This window comes from Ursus americanus, chromosome 1, assembly GCF_024610735.1.
Source record: "Ursus americanus isolate L20-20 chromosome 1, mUrsAme1.1.p, whole genome shotgun sequence".
NCBI lineage: Eukaryota > Metazoa > Chordata > Mammalia > Carnivora > Ursidae > Ursus > Ursus americanus.
The window spans coordinates 106,564,017-106,580,988 of NC_142127.1; the positions used below are offsets into that span (position 1 = coordinate 106,564,017).

At 62.8% G+C, this 16,972-nt stretch overlaps 2 protein-coding genes across 2 annotated transcripts; both read left to right on the forward strand.

Annotated features, from left to right (window-relative positions):
• Positions 1 to 877: 877 nt before the first annotated feature.
• GPR35 (G protein-coupled receptor 35) lies at positions 878 to 6,124 on the forward strand. The gene has a single exon (XM_087864939.1). The coding sequence runs from the start codon at positions 3,736 to 3,738 to the stop codon at positions 4,780 to 4,782; it is 1,047 nt and encodes a 348-aa protein (XP_087721065.1). The 5' UTR covers positions 878 to 3,735; the 3' UTR covers positions 4,783 to 6,124.
• A 20-nt stretch (positions 6,125 to 6,144) lies between these two features.
• LOC123791244 (G protein-coupled receptor 35-like) lies at positions 6,145 to 15,224 on the forward strand. Its single transcript, XM_045795901.2, has 2 exons — positions 6,145 to 9,832; positions 10,932 to 15,224. Exon 2 carries the CDS (start codon positions 11,006 to 11,008, stop codon positions 12,125 to 12,127), a length of 1,122 nt encoding a protein of 373 aa, XP_045651857.1. The 5' UTR covers positions 6,145 to 9,832; positions 10,932 to 11,005; the 3' UTR covers positions 12,128 to 15,224.
• The last annotated feature ends 1,748 nt before the right edge of the window (positions 15,225 to 16,972 follow it).

Consider the following 16,972-nt stretch of genomic DNA (forward strand, 5'->3'; position numbering starts at 1 on the left):
CTTGAAGCCTGTGCAGGGAGAGATGCTGGGGTGGACAGCGGGGCCCATGCGGAGGTGTCAGGGTCCCTGCTCACAAGTGCATGGAGCTAAGTGGGGGGAGGGCCAGAAGGCCTGGAGGAGCAGGGGGTGGGGCAGGGGGAGTTTGGGTCTGGAGATCCCGCTTCTAAGGAGGTGGGCCTGAGGAGGGCCAGCTGGGGGAGGGGAGGGAGGAGCACAGTGGCAGGAAGTCACCTGTCTGGGGAAGTCTCCACATGTTGGTGGGTGACCAGTGGGGAGGGGGGTGCCTGCACACGTGGCCTCCCTGCCAGGATGCTGGCCCTGGAGCAGGGGACACCACCCCGCAGCCACTGGGGGCCCAGCCGGGCCGTCCCCTCACTCTCCGGAGCTGGTAGGTGGGGAGGAGTGGTGTGGTCTTGCCCTCTGGGGCTGTTTCTAGGGTGCTCCCTCTCACCAAACATGCTGGTTCTCCGTCTAGGAAGGCGGTGCTGGCTCCCACTTCCTCTCCCAGAAATGGGCCCAGGCAGCCCTGAGCTGGCACAGGGGGCAGACCCCGGCACCCCCACTCTGCGTTGTCTGCCAGGCCTACCCCCTGCCTGCCTTGAGCGGGGTGTAGAGGGGCAGGCCAGCCCCACGTTCCCCTCAGACACCTGCACAGGTGTGCGGGCGGCAGACAGCTCAGCTGGGAAAACTGAGGCTGATTTCCATCAGTACGAGCCCTGGAGCCAGGGGGCTCAGAGGGGGTGAGAGGGCGATGGGGGCTCAGAGGGGGTGAGGGTGTTAAGGGGATCTCAGAGGGTGTGATGGAGGGGCTCAGGGGGCTGAGAGGGTGATGGGAGGTCTCAGGAGGTGTGAGCATGATGGTGGGGTCTCAGGGGGGTGAGGATATGATGGAGGGTCTCAGAAGGGGTGAGTGTGTTGGGGTCTGGAACCTCAGGGGAGCACCTGATGGAGGAGCTCTGTGGGGAGGATGATCTGGAACGGAGCACCTGTTCCCTGAGTGTGGGGGGCATCCAGCATGGGCAGCAAATGCAGAGTAACTCCGGTATCGTCCAGGGCCCGGACTCCCATCTCGTCTGAGACTCTGAAACCCATTTTGTGGGCCGTGACCAGAATTTGAGAAACCAGAATACAAAGTGTCTGAGGGCCGTGTTCCTGCTCTGGGGACCTGTCCTGTGACACTTCCATCTCACTCACATGCAGCCACCCTGGATCCTGCAGGATTTGTTGGGTGGGGTCTCGGCTCTGGAGGCCTCTACAGCGCTTGGGCATCCGGGGTCCACAGCCCGCTCTCTGCCCGACTTCCCGCTCCAGGGGTCTGTGTGCTGCACAGAGAGCAGGGAAGGCTGGCGCAGTCCGCGGGGCGCTGTCCTCCCGAATGCGACCACGGGCTTCTTTCAGGTCATTGCAAAGGTCCTTCAGCGCAGAGTTGAGGGCACCTTTCCACGTGGTGGGGAAGCTGACTGATCTCAGCATCTGGAAGGAAGTCGTGCTCTGAGGTGTTGCTACCCCTCCCCACCAGCCTCCCCTTCGGGAAACTCAGAGCCTCCGGCTACTGAGCGCTCCCTGGGCGGCCGTGGAGCCCTAGCCATCAGGGCGGTGGCCACAGAGTGGCCATTGGAGGTGACAGGCCTGGCATCTGAGCAGGAGACCCGCTGAGGTCGCTGTCCTGGACACAGATCCCCGTGCCAGGGCCAGACACAGGCAGGGGCATGTGCTGACCCCCACGGCTTCTGGGGGCCCCAAGCCATTTGGGCTGGACCCTGGGGCGGGACTGCTGAGCTTTTACGGTGAGGCCCCCAGGGCTAGGCGAGGCTTCACAATCACAGTGTATGCCCTCAACACCCTGCAAAGTTTGCATCCTCTCCCGGGGCCACACGGAGGCTAGCGTGCAAGTCACACTCCCAGGTGTGTGTGACCGGACCCCCAGCCCACGGCCGCCAGCACTGCTGACCACGGCAGAAGAGACCGGCCCTGGACCCAGCGCAGGTGGGGAGAGCGGGGACCCGCAGCACCGAAGGACCTGGATTCCGCACAATCACGTGTGTCCCGGCCGCTTCTGAGGATTCGGGGCTGCCGGGGGACCTCGACAGAGTCCGCCCGGCAGGTCACCGTGTTTCTGGGTGGGCTGCGGTGGTGAGGGCGGGGCAGGCAAGAAGGGAGGATCCCCGTGGTTGGTTCTGGTGGGTTCTGGGGGGTCGGTGGAGCCTGGCTGGCTTGTGGTCTGAGGGGCCTCAGAACCTGGGTGTCACAGAACAGAGAGAAAAGCAGAATCCTTTAAAAAAAAAAAAAAAAAAGAAAGTGCATCATTAGTGCTGTGCGGGGCCCTCGCACGCAGTGGAAGTTTCATAAACCTCTAATTGCTGGCAAGTGTGCTGTTCTAAAGTTCAAAAGAGTTGAAATGGAATAATTTGGCAGAATATTTCTGTTTCCGGCTGAAATCTATGCTCCCGCTTCCCTAATGGGCTGCGGCCTGGAGGTCCCTGGGGGCCTGCAGCAGAGGAAACGAGCTGCCTTCCCCCCAGCCAGCCCCAAGCACTAATGCACCTAATGGTTCTGGGTATTTCTTCCCTTTCTGTGGGGGGAGGAGGCAGGGGAGCAGAACCCTCCCAGGAACCCTCCCTTCCACACCACTCCTAGAGGGCAGGGAGCCCGCAGAGGGCCTGGTGCTCCTGGGGGGAGGTCGGCCTCTCCCACCCTGCCCACCCCTCCCCAGCCAGGGGAAACAAGGTGGGGGGCGTGGTGGGTGTGTTTCCTGTGCCACACAGGGCACACAGGCCACCAATGCAGGTGCCCCATGATCCCACGTGTGTGACACCAGTGCCCGCTTATGCTGGGGAGCCTGAGGCTCACCCAGCTCAGGGTGAATCCAGAGTCCAATCCCTGGATCAAGGGCCGTGCTGTGGGTGTCAAACCCCTGACCAAGTCCACCCTGACTCCTGGGCCGTGTCCTGGAGCGTGTCGGAGGAGTGAGGGGACTGCATGGCTGGTGGAGGGTGAGGCCTTATGGTGGCCTTCATGGTGATGGGGGCGGACACCCAGGGCCACCCGGAGGCCTGCTCTGAACTGCTGGTCTGGGCCCGAAGGGGCAGGGCTGCCCTCAAGGCTCTGACCACAGAGGGCGCAAGGGACCCTTCCAAGTGGGACCCCAGGCCAGAGGACTGGGGTAGGCGGGCACTCGGAGGGAGGGTGCTGCCTGGGGCATCCTGGCCACTGGGCCTCAGGGAGAGGATGGGGGGACACCAGAGTTTTGGGCTTGCCTGGGGAGCCGTCCTGAGCCGCAGCCCCTGCCGCCTGGCCCTCTGCCGACAGGAGTGGCCGGGGGGAGATGACCAACTACCTTGCTGAAGTGTGGGTGGGAGTCATAGGTCAGCACCTCCTGCGGCCAGATATGAGGAGGGTAGAGGGGCCCCCCTCAGCTTTGCGGGGGCCCTGGGGGTCTGAGTGCTGGCACCGCTGGCCACCGGCCAGTGGACGGTGAGCTCCTCCCGCCCTCCTTTCTGCGCAGCAGCAGACAAGTCCCAGGCCAGGAGGGCTCGGGAGGGGGGAAGGGGATCTCGTTCCATCCCTGGGTCACCTCTCGGTGTGACCTTGCCCCCCCCCCCGGGGGGGCCTCTAAGAGCTTTGGTTTTCCCACTCAGTCTAGTGGGCAGGGGTTTGGGTTTGGCCAGGAGGGTGCCTTGGAGCTCCTGATGATTTCTATGATTTTCTTTAGGAAGGTGAGCCTGGGGCTCCTGCATGTGGGGTGGGGGCTCACCTCCTGCATCCCTGGCCAGAGGTGGGTGGGGCCTCAACAGCCCCCTGCCTGCCGCTCCCCTTCCCCCCTGCCCTCCTCATCCCCTGCTTCTCGCCCGCAGCGGCAGGACCATGAACAACAGTACCTGTCTGTCCGAAGAGCTCATCTGGCCCCCCTCGGTCAGGTACGTCCTCTCCACATACACGGCGGTGCTGCTGGGGCTGGGCCTGATGCTCAACGGCCTGGCGCTCTGGGTGTTCTGCCGCCGCATGCGCCGGTGGACGGAGACCCGCGTCTACATGGTCAACCTGGCGGCGGCCGACTTCTGCCTGCTCTGCGCCCTGCCCTTCTTCCTGCGCTCCCTGCAGGAGAGGGCCGCGGACACGCTGTTCTGCCAGCTCTCCCAGGGCGTCTACCTGGCCAACAGGTACATGAGCATCGGCCTGGTCACGGCCATTGCCGTGGACCGCTACGTGGCCGTGCGGCACCCGCTGCGCGCCCGGGGGCTCCGCTCCCCGCGCCAGGCCGCAGCCGTGTGCGCGGCGCTCTGGGCGCTGGTGGCCAGCTCGCTGGGGCTTCGTTGGGCCCTGGGGGTGCGGGAGGGCGGCTTCTGCTTCTCGACCGTCTCCCGGCAAAGCTCCAACACCACGGTCTTCTCACTGCTGGGCTTCTTCCTGCCGCTGCCCGTGCTGGTCTTGTGCTCCGTGCGGGTGGCCACCGCCCTGGGCCAGAGGCCGACCGCCGGCCCGGACCAGGCGGAAGCGACGCGGAGGGCCACCCGCATGGTCTGGGCGAACCTGGCCGTGTTCGTGGTCTGCTTCCTGCCCTTTCACGTGGTGCTGACGGTGCGAGCGGCCACGAGCCTGAGCACCCCTGCCGTCTGCCACGCCCTCCTCATCACGGGCAAGCTCTCAGATGCCAACTGCTGTCTGGACGCCATCTGCTACTACTTCACGGCCAAGGAGTTCCAGGAGGCGTCTTCGCTGGCCTCGATGCCCACTGGCAAGGCCCGCAGGAACCAGAACTCTCTCTGTGTGACCCTTGCCTAGGAGACGAGCCGCGGGCACGTGGGCCGGGTCCCAGGCTCTCTGGGAGGTCCTGCCTGCTGGGGGATCCCTGAACTGCCTGCGGCTCCCAGACACGCTCCAGGGGCCTGGCAGGGCAGAGAGGGCCCGGGCACAGACTCTGCGGTGGTGTCACCCTGACCCCTGGGATGGAAGAGGATCGGGACCAGGGCAGGAGGACTGAGGCCTGAGTGAGGCCAACCCCAGGTGCCCTGGGATGGGGCCAACACCTGGAGCGCCAAGAGTCTGGTACCCCTGGGGTACTTGGGTGGATGATTGCTCTGCTGTGAGGCCGCAGTGGGCCTGGAATAAAGTTGTCCCCCAGGGCTGGGCCTGGCCCTGTCAGGGCTGTGCGTGTGTGTGCGCGTGTGCGCGCACACATGCTGCACACACCCTCATGGTGGGAGGCTGGGCTGTCTTCCTAGATGGCTCTCAAGGGCTTTCCACTTGGGGGCTCTCCTGGGGCCCCCATCTGCTTCCCACCCCCACCCCACTCCCAGACATCTGCAGGTCTGGCGGGGGCTATTTTCAGCTCCCGGAAGGGCAAGCTAAAGCCTCATAGCCTGCTTTCTTCCTGCCAAGGAAGGGTCAGGACCCCTCAACCCCCTGTAGGGGCTGACAGCTGCACTAGGCTGGGGGTGCGCTGGGGGGGCAGTGAGGAAGTGGTCAAGGTCTGTCAAGGGGGCCCACTCCCGTTGTGCTTCTTCAGGGAAGCTGGAGGACCCTGCCTGGTGGTTGCAGGGCCTGGATACCCCCCAGGTGGGAGTGTGGATGCCCAGGCTGGTGTGGGTTGTACCCACCTCCCCTCAGCCTCCCTGCATGGGCTGGGCATCCACACCTAGGCTGGAACCACCGGAGACTTCTAGAGGCCCCCTGTGGTGCCGGTCCAAGCTGGGCTTGGGTTCAAACCCCAACCCGCCTGCATCCCTGGGCACAAACAACTTCCCTGTCCTGTTTTCTTTCTTTTCTTTTTTTTTTTTTAAAGATTTTATTTATTTCTGTGACAGAGAGACAGCCAGCGAGAGAGGGAACACAGCAGTGGGAGTGGGAGAGGAAGAAGCAGGCTCCCAGCGGAGGAGCCCGATGTGGGACTCGATCCCGGAACGCCGGGATCACGCCCTGAGCCGAAGGCAGCCGCTTAACGACTGCGCCACCCAGGCGCCCCCCTGTCCTGTTTTCTGCCTGCGTGCCCAGAGCCAGAATGGCAGCCATGTCCTGGCCTTAGGGGCCTGCGGCCGATGTAGTCCTCAGGTCCGGGGCCAGGGAGCCCTGCTGAGAGGGGTCCAAGCTCAGGGAGGGTCCACACTCAGGGGATCTCTGCACGGGGGTGGGGCACTCGGGGGGCCTGTGCAGCTTGAATCCGCTGCTGTCCTATCCTGGGGCTCAGATGCTCCCCCCCACCACTGGGGACCCCTGCCCTTCATCACCAGGGTAGCGCCTACCCTGCCCAACGATGTGCACCAGGGCCGGGCCAGGCTGCATTCTGTTCTGAGAAGGCATAAAGATGTCCAGGAATGGCCAGTGGAGCAGGGCGGGGAGAAACGCAGCCACGAGGAAGCAGGGCAGGTGCGAGCAAGCCCAACGCTGCGGTGGACCCCCTGCAGGCAGACCACCTCCCTTTCCTGCCCCCATCCTGCACCCCAGCTCCATGCCCCCAGACACAGGCACCGGCCCTGGGACTAGGAGCCCCAGCCTCATTCAGGCTCCCCACGACTCCCCACGCCCCTCACCCCATCCAGTGCTCCCCACCCTCGTCCTCCGGCCAGCACCCCCACACCTAGCACCCTGCCCCTCATCAACCCCGCCCTTCCGCAGTGTGGCCAAGCAGACAGTTCCCAGTCCGTGACCTCCACTGCCCTGACCCTCCATTTCCAAGGGACCACGGAGTCCAGAGAAGGTTTCTCACTGTGGGGTGGGATGGCCACTGGGCTGAGCAGCGAGCCAGGGCTGGATGTAGACGTCCAGTCCCGACCTTGGCCAGGTTTGGGGATCCAGGGAGAGAGGCAGAATAGGGTCTGGGACTCAGCTTTGCCCCTGCGTCCCGCTCTGCACTGTGGGACCGAGGAGGGGATGCCCCGAGGCCAGTGTAGGGCAGCGGCGGAGGAGCAGAGCTTTGGACCAAAGGCTGACAGGCCAGGTGACAGTCGCTTCCTAGAGCCTTGTGTTAAGAATTCTGAACCTCGCTCTGGGCTCAGCGAGCAGTACTACCCGCCCAGGTCGGGGCTGAGCCTGGCCCTGCTCCCGCGTGTGCTGGCCAGGGCTGTCCTCACAGGGGCGGAGAAAGTGAGGGCAGGCAGGGGAGACCTCTGCGGGGTGTCCTGGGGGCAGCGCTGGTGCTGCTGGGTGGTGGGGGTGGCCCGCCATGCTCCGAGGACACCAGCCTCCTGAGGGGTGCCCCACTGCTCCACCTTGCTGGCTCCAGTCTATAGTTGGTGGTGGGGGGGGTATACTCCCTGTCCCTCAGGCCTCTCCTGGCTCCCAGCAAGTGCAGGCGGCTGGACTCTCACAACATTCCTGAAGGAACAAGAAAAGGAGCCGAGGCAAAATCACAGATGTTAAGCATCCAAAGAACTGACTTCTGAACACTAATCATGGCCCACACACTGTGAGAGGCCTTGGGCTGGGCCAGACCAAGGGGAAGAGCCTCTCCCTAACGCCCCCCAGCCTGGCCCAGAGGGCTCAGAGGGCAGTCTGGCACATTGATCAGGACTGTACTCACCGTTAATTAGCAAGCAGCAGGCATCTGAAAGCAGATTCACTTTGAGGCTGCTCAACAGGAGTATAGGGCCCAGAATGTGGGAGGGCACCGGTTCATTCTCCCTCTGCTAGGATTACACCTAGGGTATTTTATCTGGCTGGGGACACTGTTCTGGAGCACGCCAGAGTCACCTGGGAGAGGTTCTGGAGGGTACAGTCTGGTGAGGGCTTGGCAGCAGCCAGAGGAAGTGTGAGCTTCCTCCCAGGCAGTGGTGGCATCTGCAATCTCCGAGGCGCAGACGGGTCTGGGTGGCTGCAGAGTGCAGCGCCACGACAGGGAGGGACCCAGAGAACTGCCAGGACCAGGCCGCTTCTGAGCAGAGAGCTGGGCGAGACGCAGAAATCTCCACACAGAGCGAAGGGGCTCCTGGGAAGGCCGTGTCACTTGATTCCTAATGTCTGTATGTCATCCGGCCAATGTCCGGTGTCTGTGGTTCTCTCCTCTGGGGCAGTCTGCTTCTCTGTGAAGGCCCTTCCTGTCCCTCCTGGGGGTTGAAGCCCGGCTGCAGCTGGTCTCGGGAGAAGGCAGTCTGAGGGCGGAGGCTAGCCATCAGTGGGCAGAGCTGCGCTTGGTCTCCTGTCCTCGGGGACCCACCTGCTTCGGTGCCCCGGAGAAACTTCTCCTAAGAAAACGTGTCCATCTTCTGCGGGGCAAGGGTGTATCAACCAGAGGTAGTGCCAGAGCGAGTAGGGTGCTGTGGGGTCTGGGGAACTGGGTACGGGGTGTGGGGGCTGTTGCCCGGCTCCAGCTCAGCCCCCCGCAGCCACAGTGCAGAGTTTGGGGCACCCGGGGCGGGGGAGGCAGCGGAATGCATCGTCGATCTGACTGGAAGGTCAGTACTTCAGGAAACTACTGCCCACATCCCGCAAGTGACCATCCAGATAACGGCCCCCCAAGTCTGACACGCAAAACCCACACAGGGGAGCGTGTGCTGGTCTCTCCGATTCGTGCGGGCGGATGGACCGCCCCTGCCCCCCGCAGCAAAGGTCTTCCTGCTCCCACACAGGAGGGTAGAAATGACACTGACGACCAAGAGACCGCCCCCGCAGGGCTGGGACCACACGCCTCTCAGAGCGAGGGGTGTCCTTGCCCCGCTCTCAGAGCCCCTGTCACACCCACGGTGCTGATGCACTGGCCCCCTTCATCGGCTCTGTGTGGCAGGCTGTCCCCCTCAGTGTCCCCAAGCACCGGCCCCCCAGCGCACCCGCAGCTTCACAGGATGTGCTGTCCCATGATTCACGGGAGGATGTGCTCCCCCACACCCCCCTGCTTTCCTCCAGGCTTTCCTGAGCAGGGGGGGCAGGACTCAGTTTTCTCTGGCTCCCTTCCTCCTGCAGGTGGTAAGGCCAGATTCTGGTGGAGCAGACCCTCCGCCGCCCCAGCCCCCGACCCTCTCCCTGGGGCTGCTGGCGTGGCCGAGGGCAGGGCCACCCTGGTGCTCAGAAACACACCCCTGCATTGGGGTGGCTTCCAGAAGTCTCTGAGATGGAGGCTTGCACGCAGGGGTTTCCCGGGGAGTGTCTGGGGAACCCCACCCAAAAGGGAGCTAGCAAAGCGGGATGGGCCGAGGGAGCAGCTTCCGTGCCCGTGGGTGCTCTGCACGGAGCAGACCGCGCAGCTGGCTGCACAGGGTTACCACGGACACACTGCCTCTGAGGCCCTGCGTCACTTGCTGAAGGCAAGCCCGCAGGGGCCTTGCGCCTTCAGCTCCGGCAGGAAGGGCAGGCAGCGTGTGCCTGGGTCAGGATGGGGGGGCCCCCCCGAGCTGCAGCTCCCCGAGGCTGGGGGGTGGGGGCTGCGGCCAAGGGTCTCCGCGTTCTCCAGGCTTCCTGTCCGCGGTCTCCCCAGCCGGTGTCGATCATGGATGCGCACAGGTGGGGGGCACCACCTGGCCAAACAGGTCTCCTGGAAGCCGCACGCAGGCCCTCCTCCGCCACGCGTGGGACGCCGGTCACTGCAGGCTGGACGTACTCTCGATCTCCGGCCCTGAGCCCCAGGCAGCTGCCGACGTGGCCAGGGCTGTGGTCAGGAAGCAACGTTGTGCGCGGCGTCTCGAGCAGCAGGCAGACGCAGCGGGAGCCAGGCATACAGGGACCAGAGACGGGGACACTGAGAAGTGGCGCCCATCTGCCAGATGCCCTCGGACACGTGACCACACCCGCCCACAGGGAGCACAAAGGCGGTGATCACGGTCGTGGGGTCAGCGTGCAGCCTCAGCAGGCCAGCTGTGCAGAGTGGCCCAGCCCAGCTCCCCGAGGCCTCAGCCATCCGAGACTGGTGAGTCCACCCCAAGCCCGGTGTCCCCCTGCTGTCCCCTCCAATGGGCCCTGTCCTGCCCTCACCCTGCTGGCCACCACAAAGGGCTCCCAGGAGCAGGGCCCCAGGCTGGCCTACATCTGGCCCTGGGCTTCCCATGTGAGGAGCGTGCCCAGCTCTAAGCCGAAGCAGGCGTAGGGCAAAGGCTGAGGGGACAGTTAGTTTCTGTCTGAGGTAAGACAGTTGGGGGGAGCAGTTGTGGGGGACAAGATAGAGCCAGGGGGACAGAGATGGGGAGACAGTGGGGGGGACAGTGGGGGACAGAGGTAGAGACAGGAGGACAGAGAGGGAGACAGTGGGGGGACAGTGGGGGACAGAGGTAGAGACGGGAGGACAGAGAGGGAGACAGTTGGGGGGACAGTGGGGGACAGAGGTAGAGACGGGAGGACAGAGAGGGAGACAGTTGGGGGGACAGTGGGGGACAGAGAGGGAGACGGAGGAGGAGAGAGAATGGAGGAGATGAGGTGGCGTAGGGGGAGAGCCTTTGGTGGGAGGGAGGGGAAAAGGGGCCCCAAGGAGGAGGGTGGGCAGTGAGAGTGAGGGCAGAGGGGGTGGCTGGGGAGAGGGTGAGACACAGACACAGAAGCAGGGAGACTGACAGAAGGGTCAGCCTGGTGGTCCCACCGCTCTCCTGGTGGTCTGGGGGTGCTCCCTCCCTGCAGACTGGCCTGTGGCCCCTGCCAGAGGAATGTGGGGGCCCCACTCCATGGGCCATGGGCTGATGGTCCTTGGACAGGGCCACAGGATGTCAGGGGTCGGGGGACAGTAAATTGGCAAAGGTCTTGGGCTGAGCTAAAGCCCCTGGGGGAGAAGGCCAGAGAGGAGGCCCCACAGAGCCCCCTTCCGTGGCAGGGCCCATCGTCCACATCCTGGAAAACAGTTCCTCTGGGTGGAGTGGGGGAGGTGGCCTCAGCGGAGCCTCTTGTAGTCAAGAAAGGGAGCCCTTGGGGCTGTTACCGGAAGTGGGGGAAGAGATGGGGGAGAGGGGGAGGGCGACAGAGAGCGGGGATGTAAAGGAGGAGGGGAGAGACCACAGCCGCGTTTCCCTCCGTGCCCCCAGGCGAAGCTGCTCACCCCTGTGCCGCCCCGCCGCAGGGGCTCCCACTAGCTTCCCACCTCTGCCGGGCTTGCGCCATGGCCTCCAGTTACAGCCCTGGTAACTGCACTGCAGACACAGACAGCCGCGTCCTGCCCCAGGTCATCAAGGTCTCCATGTGCCTCATCCTGGCGCTGGGGCTGCCCCTCAACGGCCTCGGGCTCTGGGTGTTCTGCTGCCGCCTGCGCAGGTGGACGGAGACCCGTGTCTACATGGCCAACCTGGTGGCAGCCGACTTCCTGCTGCTGCTGAGCCTGCCAGGAGCCCTGCTGGGCCGGGAGCAGGGGGCGCGCGAGGGTCCTCTGTGCAGGGTCCTGCAGAGCTTCTACTACGTCAACACCTACGTGAGCATGGGCCTCATCACGGCCATCGCTGTGGACCGCTACACTGCCCTGCGCTTTCCGCTGCGGGCTCGGGCCTGGCGCAGCCCCCGCCAGGCCGCCCTCACCTGCCTGGCCCTCTGGCTGCTGGTCTCTGGGGCTGTGGCCCTGTGGGCGTCCCTGCTGCCTGCAGACGAGAACTTCTGCTTCGGGAGGTGCCACACCCGGGACACCAGGACCCTTGCCTTCTCCCTGCTGTTCTTCTTCCTCTTACTGCTGGTCCTCAGCTTCTGCTCCGGGCAAGTGCTCTGGCATCTGCTCCGCGAGCGCACGCGGGCCTCGCCCCAGGAGGCCGGCCGCATCCTCAAAGCCCTCCGTGTCGTGGCCGCCAACCTGGCCACCTTCGTGCTCTGTTTTCTCCCACTGCACGTGGCCTTGATGGCCAAGCTCGTGGCCAAGTGGACCGAGGCAGCCGACCCCACCATCCAGCACATCGCTGACTTCGTGCGGGTGGCCGCCCGCGTGGCCAACGCCAACTGCTGCCTGGATGCCATCAGCTACTATTTTGTGGCCACAGAATTCCAGGAAGAGGTGGGGGCCATCCTCCGAATGCCCTGGCCTTTCCGGGGACGGATGCGGGGCGCTCCTGTGGGGGACCACTCTGACCGGGGTGTCCGCGAGGCAGCGGCTATGGAGAGCAATGCAGAGGGGGCCGCACACAAGGCCCTGCAGCAGGCGGCTCAGGGCCCCACAGACCCCCCGCAAGGCAACTCTTTCCCCTTCTCCACGGCATCCATGATAAGTAGCCTCCCTGCTCACAGCGTGACTTTGGATTTATGAGTCCTGGGGACGCGGGCTATCACTCAGCAAGTCGAATTTAAGCAAGGGATGAAAGGGTCAGCACCAGATGACCACCAGATCTCTCCTCGCCCAGCGCTGCTGGCTTGGCCCCGGGCTGCTTCCTTTGCAGCGTGGGCCCCCTCCCCCAGCCCCAGCCCTCAAGCTCCAGGATGCAGTGTGACCCTGACCTACGCTGGGCTGACCTCCGACCTCTGTGCTCCTCCCCTGCGGGTGCTCAGGAAGGGAAAGACCCTCTGAGCACCCAGGTGGCACTCCCTGGCAAGCACTGGAGAGGGTGTTTAAAAAATCACATTTTTCTGTGTCACCTATAGATTACAATCAGACACCAAAATCTATCAGAGTTCCGAAGTCTCTCTTCAGGCCTATGACACCACTGCAGACAGAGCCCCCTAGATCCCAGGGCCGCGGGACGCCAGGCTCTAAGCAGAGGGACGTTTATAGAGACAGCCGCTAATTAGTTTAAAGACATTCCTTTGTAAAAAATGTTCCGTTGTGTTCCTGAATAGCTCAAAGAGGTACAGTCCTTAACTTCGGGGTGCTTCTCGGGGCCCCTTGTTCCGCCACACACGTCACAACTCCCGGCACCACTGGCAGCCTCTCCTCCCCACCCCCCCCGCACTCGTTCCGGTCAAGGATGGCCAATCGGCGGGCCCCTGGAGAGGCCATTTGTGTGGCCAAGGCTGACGGTGGCATCACTGCCCGTGGCCACTGCTCGGGCAGTGTCCTGTCCTGTCCTCGGCCCAAGTGTGGAACTGCTTGAGGTGCCAAGAGTGCAGGCACAGTCACTGGCCCGTCCGTCCTCTTGGGGCCGCCAGCGGGCTGACGGAGGGTCAGGTCTTGGCCACATTTCCCCCTCCCCACACACAGGAATCGTAGGGCATAAAGCCTACCCCACCCGGTCTGATCCTGACCACCAGTTATTGGGGAAGGGGCTCCTGAAAGGGGAGCACTCCTGTGTCACCATGAAGAGGTGGTGCCTTGGAAGAGGACCCTGAGCGGGAGTGACCCCTGGCTGGCGGACCGTCCGCCTCCACCCGTCCGAGCACACTCAGAGCAGTGGGGCGGTCCCGGCTCAGGGAGGAGGCCACCCCCTCTGCGACGGCCAGTGCCGCCCTTCAGCCAGGGAGCCCAGGTCCTCCTCTGGGAGGTGCGTGTGGTGGTCCTGAGAGATGGGGCTCTTGCTCCTTGAGGCTCCGGCTGTTGGCAAACACGTGGGAGGCACATGGGTTCACCCTCTTCTCCAGCAGCCCCATGAGGGCACCTTCCCCAAGGAGCAGAACCCTGGAGTCTGGCCTCCAAGGCACCGCCCCCGCCCCGCCCCGGGCCCCGCCCCTCCGCGCCCAGGGTCCCCGCCCCATGCCCCGCCCCCGCCAGCGCCACACCCCTCCGTGCCCGAGGTCCCCGCCCAACCCGCCAGCCCCTCCCTCCTTCCCTGCTGGCGGCTTGACTGGGGTCTCAACGTGACACGCCCCCCTTAAGAGTTGCGAGTTCTGTGGGGCTGGGGTCGCTGGTCCAACCCCTTGCTCTTCCCGAAAGAGAGCGCGGCGGTGGCCCTTAGCACTGGGCACGGGGGCGAAGAGTCAGGTGCTGCCTTCCCAGTTTGGGGAGACCTCTCCCCTCTCCCCTCTTTCCCCTCTCGGCGTAGCTGGCTAGGATGGAGGTTTTAGGTAATCTATGGCGGGAACACCCAAATCAGCAGGGACGCCAAAGTGCAATCAGGCCGTGCAGGGGCGGGGGCGGGGGTGCTGCCAGTGCCAGCAGCCGGCGCAGGGCAGGGTTCCGGGGGCTTCAGTTCTGTGCTGCGGTCCCCTGACCCTCCCGGGGTTCCCCGCTCCAGCTGGCTTGGTCTAGTCCGGCTACTGGGACGGGACGCCGCAGACTGCGTGGCTTGTAAACGTTCCTCTCTCACTGTTCTGAGGCTGGAGGTCAGACACCAGGGTGCGTCAGGGTCGGGGTCCCGGGAGGGCGTGCCTCCTGGCGCAGACAGCCTTCTTCTCCCACCATCCTCGCATTGAGGGGCCGGGTTGTTCTGGGGGCTCCACCCTCATGACCTCTACACCTCCCCAAAGCCATCGCATCTGAAGGACTGGGGGAGGGGGCACGATCAGACCACAGCAAGGGTAAGGGGTTTATGTAAAGCACCCAGAACTGGCCTGGCACACAGTTGGGATCACAGCGTGTTGGCACCCGCCGAGGGGCGTGCAAGCCCTCCCAGACCAGCTGCGCTTGGAGAGTGAGGTCCCCACCGCTGCCGTTTTCCAGAGAGAAACAAAACTGAAACCTAGGGTCCCTGCCCTCTGCCCCGGTCACACCCAGCACACACCCAGGAGCACCCTGTCCAGCTATTTTACCAGCAAAAGACGGATTTATTTGAGAATAGCACAGAATGACAATCCAGGGCAGGGAAGCGATAGGAAACCACAGGCGGGTCCAGAGAACAGAGCAGAGGCACTCTTTTATAAGGGGGAGGTGGGCGGGCTCTTACAAACCAGAGTCCCCTGGAGCACCCTGCGAGCTGGTGGTGTAGCGGCTTCTCATTGGCTGGGCCGTGACTGTCTCTCATTGGCTGGGCTGTTGCCAGGGCAGGAGGAAATCCTCCTTCCTCCTGCTAGGACAGTAAGATAGTATCCGTCCGTCTGCAAGGTCTCTCTCCTCCTCTAATGAGAGAAAACCTCTCTAAAGCCCTGCTATACAAGGGACACCGTTTTAGATTTCTTTTAAGTCAGACTTTAGATTTCTTTTAAGTCGGCATGCCCATGCATAACCTTCGTTTAAACCACAAACCTGGTTTATGCCCCACCAAGCATACTTTGTACACCTGCTTTGTAAATGAGTAGCCTAAAGGAAAACCACCTTGTCCTTAACATAGGGATCAGTCCTGCTACTCCCTGCATTTCTTGGCCATAAAACTCACGACTCCTGCCTATATGTTAATCTATAATCTTTTTGAACTTTTGCAAGAATGTACCTCTGACCTATTGATTTGTGGCTTTCTATGTAAAAAGGTAAATAAACCTTGTAAAAACTGTTCATTCTCTGGAACACTTTCTCCCCTGTGAAGATCATGTTTCCCAGGCAGCTGTCCTAATCTAGGCTTGAATAAAACTATTTTCTTCTCATACTAGTGTTCTTTCTGGTCAATTTGCATTGTCACCTGTTGGGTCTGCAATTCGCCCGTGCTGGGCACGCACGCTCCCCCTGCTGGCCGCCTGACAAACGCTAAGCAAGGTTCCCACTTCTTCCACACCCCACTCTCCTCTCCTCCAATTTTTACTCCTAGCTGCCCCCTCCTCAGCCCACCGCAGCCTCTGGAAGCCTGCCTGCCACTGTCCTGTTGGCCTCTGCCCAGGAGCCCAGTGAGCCTGTGCAGGACGGCTCCTGGTCCAATGGTCAAGATCGTGGTCCTTGAGCCCAGCTGCAAGGATACAAGTTCGGGGGCGGGGGGTGTGCTTACCGGCTTGTTTCCTCTCTGCCTCCGTGTTCTCACTTGTAGCCTGAGGACCCTCAGATCCAGGGTCACCCCTCACATTCGTGAAGCTCAGGACACTGTTGTAGGAAAGACATTAGGGTTTGATGCCTATGGCCAAGAAAGAATTCTTGAGATGTCTTTGGTGCAAAAAGGTGATCTAAGCAGAAGGACAGCTGCCCCAGGGTCATGAGGAGTGGCCCATTATACACTTTCAGATTGGGGGGGGTTAGGGATAGCATAAGCCTCCCAGGTATTTTGGCAATGAGGTTTCCAGGACCCTGAGGGGGCAGCTATTGTTGGGAAAAGGTCATTTATTACCGTCTAATAAAACCTGAGTCATGAGACCCTCCAGATGTCTATCGTGGGTCATAGGCTTGGGGGACGACTGCTGACATGTATCTTGGGGGTAGAGATAAAGGCAGTTTCCAGAGGAATTTCTACATGTTAAAGTAGACTCGCAGGGTCCTGGGGCTAAGACTGCCTTTTGCCCTCAGTAAAGTATCAACACTGAGGCAGCTGAGTCCCTAGAGGAAGGTCACTCTGCCTGTTTCAAGGACTTGTCACTGGGCTGCAGGGAGTAAGGAAATGAAATAATTTTTTTCTGCCCTTGTTTCCCACGTCAGACATGACCCCAGGGGAAGACCCACATGCCTGTCTAAACATGTAAAGCTTACATCTGTGCCTTTGAAGCCTGGCCTTGGTGCCCCTGCCAGGCACCCCCCGCCCCCAGCTCTGCCTCGAGCCCTCGATCACAGGGCTGAGGAGCTGCTACCCCCCACCCCAGTCCAGCCCTGGGAGTCTGAGCCATAGCACCTTCTGCAGGACAGGCCAGGACTCCTGGGGGCACTCCTGAGCCAGGGACAATGAGGGGGCCTTTGTAGGCACTCCTTCAGCCATCACAGGATTTCTAGGACTCCCCCCAGACAGCTGACATGAGCAGAGGCCAGGGCCGGTGCATCCAGCCATGCTCTCCCTTTGAGTGACTCTCAGAAGCAGCCCCTGCCCTTGTGGGGAGGCCCTGTGGTTCCAGGCACTGCAGGCTTCGGTCCCTCTGTCTGCGACCTTGAGGTCAGTCCAAGAGGCTGGCCGGCTGGTCAGCGTGTCCCTGCTAGAATGCCGGGGCGGCTCTGCCTCAGACTTGGGAAGTGTGGCCGGGCCTGGAGAGCCCCGTGATGGCGCTGTTCGAGGGAGGGAGGGCGCCCACCATATGCAGCGGGGGTCCTTTGATAAAACAGCCCCCTGTGTGGGGGCTGCAGCCAAAGACCAGGATGACGGTTTACCGCTGCTCCGGGGGGGGGGGGGGCGCATCCCAAGAAAACGCGGGGCCAACGGAGGCCCCTTAGCTGCGAGCACCG

Coding starts and splice junctions, on each gene's coding strand:
- GPR35 (XM_087864939.1), top strand. CDS start 3,736: ATGTGGGGTGGGGGCTCACCTCCTGCATCCCTGGCCAGAGGTGGGTGG.
- LOC123791244 (XM_045795901.2), top strand. CDS start 11,006: ATGGCCTCCAGTTACAGCCCTGGTAACTGCACTGCAGACACAGACAGC.